This window comes from Rutidosis leptorrhynchoides, unplaced genomic scaffold (genome assembly GCF_046630445.1).
Source record: "Rutidosis leptorrhynchoides isolate AG116_Rl617_1_P2 unplaced genomic scaffold, CSIRO_AGI_Rlap_v1 contig57, whole genome shotgun sequence".
Lineage (NCBI taxonomy): Eukaryota > Viridiplantae > Streptophyta > Magnoliopsida > Asterales > Asteraceae > Rutidosis > Rutidosis leptorrhynchoides.
This window is the reverse complement of record NW_027266791.1, coordinates 28,056-39,502: the sequence shown is the minus strand read 5'-3', so window position 1 is coordinate 39,502 and position 11,447 is coordinate 28,056. Positions and strand designations below refer to the sequence as shown.

Genomic DNA, 11,447 nt, shown 5'->3' with positions numbered 1-11,447 from the left:
CTATATTCATTTTGCATAATCCTTTAAGATGCTCAATTTCTCAATAATTTGATTGGATGACTACTTACCTCAAAGGGTTAATTAAGCTCGTTTCCATGCTGTATAACAATCCTAGTCTACAATGAACTTTTGTTTACATGTTGGTCATGTCTTTAATACACTTTAAATTGTTTCTTGATATTAATGATGCACTAACAAGATGCCACTTTTGCCTTCTGAAATCTCCGGAAAGAGAAGAAACAAATCATTCAGAGCTCATTGTTAAAAAGAACTAAAAAAAAAAAAAAATAGCAATATACGAAAGTCAATGTTTCATCAAAACAAAAATGATAATTATAAACCTACCTCATCAGTTGTTGATCCAATTTCTGAACCACTTATCATTCGATGAACACCCCTCTCCCCTTGAAGACAACCATATGCATAATCAAATTCAAATTCAACCGTTGCAGAAGTGATTCCACCATTCGTTGCTTGACGCTTCTCTACAATCCTCCCTCAAACCTTGCTTCTCAGCCCATTTTTAGTACATTCTCTGTAGTTTTTCAGCCCATAATTGGATTAGCAAATGCATGAGAGACAGAGAGATTGGAACCAGCAGAGGCATAAGCCCAAAAGATTCTTTTTTTTTGGGTGAACAAAACTGAGTGAACTTCATTGAATTTGCTAATGAAAAGGAATATATCCCCATTATAGATGAATATTACAGTCCGCTATTTTCCAGGATTTCATCTGTCATATGCAAATAGATTGGCAACTTATCATTCCCTATCCTAGTTCATACTGATGTCAAAATGAAGTATCCTCATAATAGAAGTATCCTCATAGTGAAGAATAATATTGAATTACTATCCATACTGATCAAATTCTCACTTTTCCTTTTTTCTCATTATTCTTTTGATGGGCACCACATTGTCACTCAATGTTTACTTCTGAGTTGGAATTCAGGGGAGGGACATGCAAAATACCTCCCACAGTAGACAATAAATTAAATATCTGCTAAACCCTGGAGAAATCCCACAATTGATTTTCAAGACATCTAAGTCATCAAGCAAAGAGATTCGTAGAAAAGAAGTAACTTAAATGGTGATGTGCACAAGCATACATATATACTAACAAGATTCCACTAATAATGTCCCACCCTTATATGTACATATATATGCAGTTTTTTCATTCTCAAGTTCTTTGAAACTCCTATATTTTGGCGTAAGTATTATTAAGAAGTAGGAATTAGAGACTGTGCATCCATTCTACATCAAATGTATATTACAACGGAAGAGTGTGATATAAACATCATCTCTTTGCACATGCATAATTATTCTAGAAATGAAGTTAGATTATCAACCTCACGGTAATTGCCATTGGATTCAGCTTTGATGACCATTAGCACTCTATCCACATCATATGGTCCCTTGGTCTTCCTTGCGATTCTCTTCTTTATGGTACTTTATCTGATTCAAGGTCGAATTGTTTAGAAGTGGAACAACCTCATAATCATTCTCCACAGCCTTCCATAAATCATGACCCTCCAAGAATGTCGTCATCTTCACAGCCCAAGCCTGATAATTTTCCCTAGTAAAGACTGGAGCAGCCATTGCAGAGAATCCACTCGATCCTGTTTCCATAAGCTTTTTCTTTGCATATTGGAAGCAATTTTCACTCACTTACCCTCACTTCACAGTCCCTTAAGATCTCACAAATGCTTTGATACCAATGTTAAAGCTCATAAAAAACAACAATCAAAACAGAAAAATTTCTGTTTTTTGAGAGAGAGAAAAGAGTAAAAAAAAAAAAAAAGAGCATAACACTTCATACGTCTTGTGTGCTTAAAGAAAAAAACTGTTGAGTACAACCATTAAATACAAAGCAGAAACTGCTCACGTACGTGCAACATATAACTGCACACAAACGTGCTATTAACTTCCTAGAAAATAGCAAAAACACTAAATGCATAACTAAATGAACTTGGCTGTTTTTTTAATAAAAAAACAGAGTAGAACAGAGGAAAACATGACATAAAACAGCAGCTGAACAATTCCAACAGTACTCTCATGTACAGAATGATGTTGAAGCTGGGGAAGATGATGGTATGGGGTGTGTTTGGGTTGGCTCTTTCAAAATGGATTTGTTTTAAGTGGGCCATCTTTTGATAGTTGTAATATGATGCAATATGCAGAGTCTCCATTTGAATTTCGTGCCTTGGAGGTAGCTTTGGAACCAATTTGTAGCTTTCTTGCAGCACGTACTACTGAATTGGAGACTGCTGCTTATCCTGCTTTAGATGAGCTCACCTCAAAAGTAAGGAGATTCTCTTTCTTATCTCACTTGGGAATAAATAAACCAAAAATAAAAATGCTCTGTTAACGTTCTTTAATTGTTTTTGTTGCTTCTCCTTCTAAAGGAGTGATATGCAGCTGAATACAGTCATTTGCAGTTCTTAGTGTAACTAATACTATTGTTTGTGTGGAAATAGGTTTGTTTTACTGATTGAAATGTTCTTGCAGTGTAGCTTTCATTTGTCGAATTCCAGGCATATCTACTTCCCTCTAAGGATTTTATGCCTGAGTGATAGGTGAACTCTTGAAGATTGGTCCATTTGGTTTTGCATGCTCGATGTGATGTTATGCATGATCAGCTATGCATGATCAGCTGAATCTTTTTAGTTGTTTCTTCTCCTAAAGATTTGTTGTTGTACTTGTGTTGATTGATCGAGATGATGCAATTTTTTTTATGGGGCTTTTGCCTCTTTTGCTTAACACTGATTTTTGTACTAATCGAGCCACTACCCTTCATGCTTGGAATTCTACAACAATGTCTCAATGCTGGCTGGTCGATCATGCTTCTATGCTCAATCTCAGTTTGAAATGTTTCTCTTAAATTTGCATGTCTGCTGTCTGTGGTCTTTGTAGATTAGCAGCCGTAACTTGGATAGGGTTCGTAAATTGAAGAGTGCGATGACAAGGCTAACAGCAAGGGTGCAAAAGGTATTGTGAGTCACTTTTTGCCCTGCAAAATTATATAACTTCTGGGTCATTGCTGAAATCGAAATGGTTTACCTTGCCATTATCTATCATGTTCTCGACTGAGTATGATATCTTCGCGAGTAACATAAATTTTGAGTTGTCCTTGTCTTTCTTGATTCTATGTACTCACGCAACTTTAAGGGCTTGGTTTAGACTGACTGACAATCCTATGCAGGATAAAATGTTTGTATCTTCAAATTGAGTATTTAGATGAGCTTGTATGAAAAGTTAGTACATGATTAATATATAAATAATCGATATAGATTTTATTGTCTTCATCAAATGGTGTCTGACTGAACACTACACTCTCTCACTCGCTCTATTTAGAGGAATATCGTTGAACAGAACCTATTGTTGATATTCTCAATCATTGTGGACTTTTCTGTCACTATACACAGGTGTCTTCCTCAGCGTTCCTTTGACGTGTAGGAGGGTAACATCTTGAAAGGTATTTGTGGTACATTGCAGGTAAGGGATGAGCTTGAGCAACTACTAGATGATGATGATGATATGGCTGACTTGTATTTGTCAAGAAAACAAGTTGGTGCATCTTCCCCTATAAGTGGTTCAGGAGCCCAAAATTGGTTTCCTGCTTCCCCTACCATTGGCTCAAAAATATCTCAAGCCAGTAGGGCGAGTGTGGCAACAGTTCGTGGAGATGAAGATGATGTTGAGGAGTTGGAAATGTTACTTGAGGTTTTGAGCTATTTCCTGTTGATATTATTGTGGATGGTTTTTTTAAGTTATGTTGTTTCTTGAATAGGCATCGATGTCTCTTTTTTTTTTTCTTTTTCTTTTCAGGCTTACTTTATGCAAATTGATGGCACATTGAACAAGCTGACAACAGTAAGTACTTGCATTACATAGGGAATTATCTGCATGATCCTTTAGTTGCTGTAGAATTCGCCTGCATTTATCTGTTGTAAAATCTTGGGTAGAGTGCGTCCATTGATACTTTAGATAGGTAATGAATTTCAGTGATGCTTGCGCTGGAGACAATTGTCATTTTTGTTGGCATCATTGTGATACATGATTATATTAGGAATGATGATTGAGGGATTCTCTTGTTAGTATTTACAATCTCATGTTAGTTGGGATGGCTAAATGAAATTTGTCTAATTACTATATTTGAGCTTATGAATCCATTAAAAAATTTCTCTTTGCCAAGGAGAGACTATAGGTTTTCTACATCAGTACAGGGTCAATATTAACAGTTGTCATGGTGTTGGGAGAATGGAATTTGTGATGTATTGTTGTAATTGAAGTCGAAAATATCCTGTACTAAATAAAAATCAATCTCTTCATAATGATCTGCTTTTCTGTTTACCAGGGTAGCAGATAAATTATAGATGTTTTGATTTTGTGTTAATTTCACGCCATTAAGGTACTTGGAAATTTTGAACTGATTAATTCGTTATGTGCTCTGGTCAAATAGTTATTCAGATTTTCATTTTGCTTGCTCAAGATTGTTTGTGATGCATGACTAAAATGATTGTACTTTTGAGAGTTTGATTTTCTGTATAATGTCCATTTTTCGAAAAATTTGATTTGCCTAAGTTGCTCATGTGCAGCTTAGGAGAATATATTGATGACACTGAGGACTACATTAACATCCAGGTAACTTGATTGATTAAGTTAGTTTTATAGCATGTTTCTATAAAGAGAATCAAGTAGATAAAAACGGGAAAAGCAAAAGTTTTGCATGGAGTCAAGTCAATGTTTTGTTTTTCCTAAAATTCTAAGTACTTTCTCTTTCCTCAGCTTGATAAACACCGGAATCAGCTAATTCAGGTGCTTCTCTCTCTCTCTCTCTCTCTCTCTGTTGTTGTATGCGTTCATGTTCTCAATTGTTTCTTTTTTAAATGAGTACCCAAGTAGTTCGCCTCTTCATTTACTAATGTCCGGAGTCGTTGAATTGATTTATTCAATGTTCTTTGACTCCTCTCTGTCTATGGTTGCAGCTAGAGCTCTTCCTGAGTTCAGGAACTGTTTGTTTGTCCATCTATTCTTTGGTTGCTGCCATTTTCGGCATGAACGTACCTTATGATTGGAACGATAACCATGGCTACATGTTCAAATGGGTAGGCCTGAACCTTCAATTAATAACTTCGTCGTCTCATCTCCTTCTTGACTTCTCTTTTGGATTTTACTTTTCCTTAAAAAAGAAAACTGTACCCTAATGCTGGCAGGTCGTGATCGTGACTGGAACCGCTTGCGCATTCTTATTCATCCTTGTAATTGCATATGCTCGTCATAAGGGATTGGTTGGATCTTGACTTTGCATCTCTCAAGTTGCCCTTTGGGACGACTAAAGGGCAGGGCCATGAGGATGGAGTTTGTTTTGATTCGGATAGCCGAAAACTGTAATACTGGTGTAGCTGAGGTTGTTGGTGCGCCCTCTCATTTCCCATTTGACTTGACAAACCATGCAGGGAAAAATACCTCAGGATAGTATTCATCGGCAGCAATCGTGGATAAAGCTTATAGGGAACCATTTTTCTCCTCTTATTTACACAAATTTTCCTGATTTCACACAGGATAATTGGGTATACCACAGATCTTGTTACACACAATACTTGTAACTAACCTTCGAATAATTGGTATTTACATAGTACGCAATTCTTGGTAGATTCCTAGGGTGTTCTCTTTTGGAGGTGAATTTGCATAACGTGTAGGACCATCTTGCTCAGTCTATTCAAAGCCCTTACGATATAAATGCTGCATGTATTTGATGGGACTGATTATGATTGGATTCTTCTCTTGTTTATGTGGATGACATGATCATCACGGGACATGATTGTCGCAGGAGTTAATACGGTTTGATATTGCATATCTCATGAATGGCTCAATGGACAATTCGAAATAAAAGATTTTGGAGCTTGAGTTGCTTGGAAATTTGGTGGTCTTTTGTGATGGAAGTTTATAATCTCGGGCCGAATATGGCGGTGATCTTTTTCTTGAAAACATACTAAACTTCTAGATAACAGGGCTTGATCCTTCTCAATTTGAAATTTATTGGAGCTTTACATAGGTGAAGAATAGAATTTGCATCTTAAATGGGGCTTTGAGTTTCAGCCCTAAATGGAAAAGGAAATTTCAGTTTCCGTGGCTATAATTTTTGCTGATTTGTTCTACATTTGTGTATTGAAGTGAGTGTAATTTCATTATGCATGATGTACTCTTATTGCTATCGCAATAAATTGGCTTAAACTGAAGTTCTAGTTTGTACAAAAGTTCAATGGAATTTAGTTTCTTCCTTCCATGTCTATCTTAGCCGGTTTTCCTTATAGTCTCAGATTTTAGAAACATCGATCTGTCGAACAATTTGTTCGATTTTTTTCTTCTCTTTTTATTTACTAAGTTTTCTCATAAATACCTTTCTTGCTAGAAATTCTCATGAAACTATTAGGTTAGCGTTGCAAAAACTTGGGGACTACCGATTACAAGTGTACTATGGTTTGCAAACAAAACAAGTAGTAATTGATTGGGTTTGAACCAGTATATTCCCCTTTAATAATTCCATGTATAATACGTATTGTGAACGGTTATGATCATGTCATTTGTCTATAATATCACGGAAGTGGACATGCAAATATTCGCCATTTCAGCAATGAATTCTCCTTAGAATTTCTGTTTTGATGGGTTTTCTGTTCTTCAAATTTCAAAAGGGAGGTCAGATAGTCGCGTAAAGGTTTAGATGCTAGCAAAGGCATTGTTTTGGGGGACAAACCATTTCCTAATTCTTTAAGGCCTCATTTGACTATTTGAGGCTCAGTTCAGTTTTGAACCCAACAGCAGAGGACTTTATGGGCCTATAGCCTGTACAAAAGTTGATTTGTCTATGAAGCCTGGCCTTTGTCCGATATACCCAAATCCCACCACAGAGCTTCCGAAAGAAAAATGAGCATTCGGCCTGTACACACGTATCGTAAAAATTGCGTTACCTTCTTTAGAAAAAATGGAACTAGTTTTTACGCGGTGATTATCTTAGATTGACGAAAGCATTTGAAGTACGGTAAAAATTACATCAAAATGGCATGATCCACAAATTTATCATATTTTATGTTGGGAGCACACATTAGAAATTTGATATCTCATTTAGAGAGATCATTAATAAGAAGCCTATTAACATATTTAGTTGGACATTTTCACTTAACAATACAAGCTAATGAGTTATGGATAAGCTAGTATGTATTACACCACACTAATTCTCCAATGCCTTTTTAATATAACTTACATGTGCATCTCAAAATTTTTAGATGACGAGCACACTGAAAGTACATGATTTAAGATTCATTTGACTTTTTGGAAGACCATTGAACCATAATTAACTAGAAAAATATCTCTCAAATCCATATATTTTGGTCAAGCACGTCATACCATGAAAAGGAAATAGGAATTTATTTCTTATTATGGACAAAGTCAATCGCGGCAAGATAAATAGTGACAAGTCATTATCTATCTACACATTATGTGCACGATGTTTGTATACCAAAAAGGTCAAATTAAATGCTTGAAGATTTTGTCTACTTCGGAAATGAGCTCAAGTTTTTATACTATATATGAAGGATATACCTTATCAAAAAGGACAGGAAGATTGAAATTGAAATTTAAAAACGTTTTGGAGGAATTATGTTTGAAATGTTTTTGAATTATAGTTTGTGCAATTATGATTCAGTTAGTAATATATGTGGATTTTTTCATGAAATCTATGAGTAAGCATTTTAGGATTCAACTTATTCTTCGTTTATTACCCAATACAAAAAGATGTGATTGACTTAATCATTCAGTTTATACCGGGTTGATTTAAAAAAATTAAAAAAAAAAGAATATAAAAGGATGAATTCTCTTCACAAAGCTACTGGTTCGTGGACCTCAAGAGTTTCATCATAGAAATCTTTTGGACCCACCAAATATTCATGCATTCACAATAGTTTTGGATTATAAAAATCGGTACATATTATCCGCAACTTTTAAGGTTTTTTTGTCGTCTTCGCTGTTCTATTCCCGCCACGTCCCAATTTCATGCAACTTGCGATCCATGGATTCCGTCACCAAGCGGAAAACCTATATTTTGTGAAGCAGAATAGGGCTCAAGCTTTAGAACCTATATGATATGATAATAACTTAACAACAAAAACAAGTATCTTTACATTACGTGTTGCAATGGACACCGCAAAAACCAGATCATTAGGCCGAGATTGAGTTCATGAGATCCTGATCAGAAGTGTCGACATATGCTCCCAGAGAATTATTTTAAAGGCGCAAATCAAAACCATTAAAAACGCATCGACCAAACGTATGTTGCTAAAGATGGCCCATATAGATAGGTTTTATCATGGTAACAAGGATCCATGGAGGTGGGGTCATCCATGATTTTGAAGGTGAACTTACGTTTCTGCTAACTAATAAAAAATAAAAAGATTTCTTCTAGGCGTCATAATAGTTATGCACCTAAATATTCCTTTCGAAGGCGCAGTAACGATAATTCTTTAATAACTTTTGAGTCCTTAGCACAGCACAACAGTGTTCCAATGAATGCAAAAATTCAATTTACAACTTGCAATATTGAATTTATTGATTGTCATGATCTACTCATTGAGTTGGCAAGTATAATGTAGTATGATTGTACTATGGTGTCTTTTTATCCACCACACCTGGACATGATAGATGATACAGACATGCATTTCCTTCCACTTGCACAAATGAAATCACTGCAGTAATCCATATCCTAAACAGAAGAATTATTCCCACCACTTATCAAAGCAACAACACCGCCCAAAACGCAGAATTAGACCATGAAATTTGGTGCGTAATACACAAGTTAAGAAAAGACATAAGTGCTCTTGGGTCAGGCATATTGGAAGTCAGTTGGGAGCTTCTCGCCACAAGTGTTTATGAGGAGGCTCAGTGAATGGGGATGTTCAAATTGATCACGAGGACGTTCGCTTCAAACGCTGGTTTGAGATCAAGAAGGCCTTCGAGTGCTGAGCAGCATGGAGTGTCCAGTGGTGACCTGATCACTGCATTGACTGGTCCGTTCAGCAACTTCGCGCAAACACCCAATCTGAGCACTTCTCTTCGGAGACGGGGTCGGTTTTGGATAACCACTACTGTTACAGCCACTCGCTAGAGCAAAGAAGAGGAGGTTGATGGAGAGGAACAAGGCAAAAGATGGTGAGGTGTTCTTGGATTGAGCTATCTGTTTTCCTCACTGAAACATGCACACTGGCCTGTATTAGGGTTAGGACTGATGACAAAAAGGATGAAAAAGGTTTCTTATATGTAAGATTGATTTTGCATGGAGAGTCTCTTGAGATTGAGGATGAGATTAAGGCATAAGAGTTTGGGATCCCATATGGGTGGTCAGGAATTCTTTTGCTGCCAAAGAGGGGAAGAGATTCTTAACCATGCATTAATTTGGGAAAAAAATTGTCATATTTTATCATATTTTCATATACAAGAGTGGCCAATCAACATGTTTAGACATTCCCGTGAGTTCTTCTCCAGAAAGGCTTGGAGTTCAGATCATTCTGTTGCATGTGTACGTGGAAGATGCATGAGATAGCATAGCTGGCAATTCCCCTTTTTCCACATATTTTAGTTTCTCCAATTATTCCATCTTTCACTTGGCCTTCTCGTGCTGAACATTTAGTCTTTAGGGAATATTATTGAAATAGAGATTGCATTAGCTTATGGTTGTGGACAAAGATAGATTGGTGATTACCTGTCTAAAACCCTTTGCCTAATGCAAAGAAAACAGGTGATCGATATGTCTAAGTAATACCTATATTTGCTTACTGATTTCAGCTGTTAAGTAAAAAATGATGATTGAGACATGAGTCGAGTCAATCACATTTCACCATCCCATCTATGGAGATTTGTTGTTAGCTAAACTCTTTTCACCATGGATGTAAGACTTCACTCACAAGGCAATGTGTATAATCTGAAACTTACCTTAAATAGGAGACATTGTGATCAAAGAATTGTCACTTATATGAGTCTCATTAACGAGTGCCTCCAAGACGCTAACTAATCATAATTATTTTCATTCCAATACATGGATTACACAAAACAAGGAAAAGACAATGTGTTGCAAAGGACGAATTTTCTGTTGTCAAGGTATTCTACAAGTGTCCATGGGGCACTAATTCATGATAAATGCGCTCTTACATGGCTTGATAACTCTATAAAAATAGAGTTATTTTACCTATTTTAGGCAATACTTAATTCATTATTTATGAGAAAATATTTGGATTTCCTTTTTATTATTTGAATTTTCCTTATTTATGCAGAATAATGAGATATGTAGAAGATAAGGAAAAGAATGACAAATATCAGGAATTCAAATAAAAAAACAGTGGAAGATGGATATCAAATCAAGAAATTCTTGATTTTTTTCTCTAATGTTATCTGCAAGTGTTGGGAGATAGATATCTTATATCCTATAAATAGGAGAACAGAAGCTAGGTTTTTGGGGGTTAAATCGTTTTTCATTGTTACGAGAGTTTTTCAAGTATTTTGAAGAGAAGGCAAAAGTGATGACGTAATTCTTGTTATTTGATTCAAGATGCTGGGTTTGATTTATATTTTTATTTATTCTTCTACTATGTTCTAATTTTCTTTTGTTAAGGTTACGATGTAGCATAACCATGATAATGTGAATTTCATGATTTTTATGTTTTACAATTGATTTCATTCATGTGAGTTATATATTATTATGTTTAATGTTTTTGAGTGATTGACCACCACTTGAATGATCTGATGTGCATGTTTGAGACTGAGAAGTGATAATATGCAATTGCTCATTATAATATATAACCATGAATTAAACGTGGATAGAGATATACCGCGTTATTTGTGTAGCTTTCGGTAATAAAGTGATCCAAAAGACTCATTGTAAGCCGGGAATATTAATAGTTTTTAATGCACTCATGTTTATTTTAATTCACATAGAGATCTAGTGGATTAATAAGTTGAGTAGGTTTGATATACCTAGAGATAGGATAGTAAATAGGTTAGGAAATTCCACTATCACATGTTTGATATTGTTCTTATATTCACAACAATCTGAAATTCATATCTAGTGGTTATGATCAAATTAGATGCTCTAATATATTTATCTAATTGATTTACTGCATTTAGTCTACAATTTTCGTTTTTAATTTATTCTTAATTATATTATGATCTGTTAGATAGATTTTAGAATTATTCTATTTTAGTATTTATTTGGTTTATTAATCATCGATCTTCATGGCACGATACTTTTTCTCATCATTATATTACTTGTTCGACACGTGCACTTGCGTTTAGAATTTCACGAACATAACTTTCCTTAATTTACAATTCAACGTGGCAAATCTGTGTGGAAATCTCACCAGAACGAAATTATGAGCTCAGGCAAAAATGACTACAGTCATCCAA

The 11,447-nt window shown here is 35.4% G+C and overlaps 1 protein-coding gene across 1 annotated transcript; it reads left to right on the top strand.

Annotated features, from left to right (window-relative positions):
• Window positions 1-1,959: 1,959 nt before the first annotated feature.
• Window positions 1,960-5,299, top strand: LOC139884553 (magnesium transporter MRS2-I-like). Its single transcript, XM_071868567.1, has 10 exons — window positions 1,960-1,971; window positions 2,045-2,087; window positions 2,177-2,298; window positions 2,910-2,984; window positions 3,492-3,719; window positions 3,825-3,873; window positions 4,600-4,640; window positions 4,785-4,814; window positions 4,985-5,104; window positions 5,213-5,299. The coding sequence occupies exons 1-10, from the start codon at window positions 1,960-1,962 to the stop codon at window positions 5,297-5,299; spliced, it is 807 nt and encodes a 268-aa protein (XP_071724668.1).
• The last annotated feature ends 6,148 nt before the right edge of the window (window positions 5,300-11,447 follow it).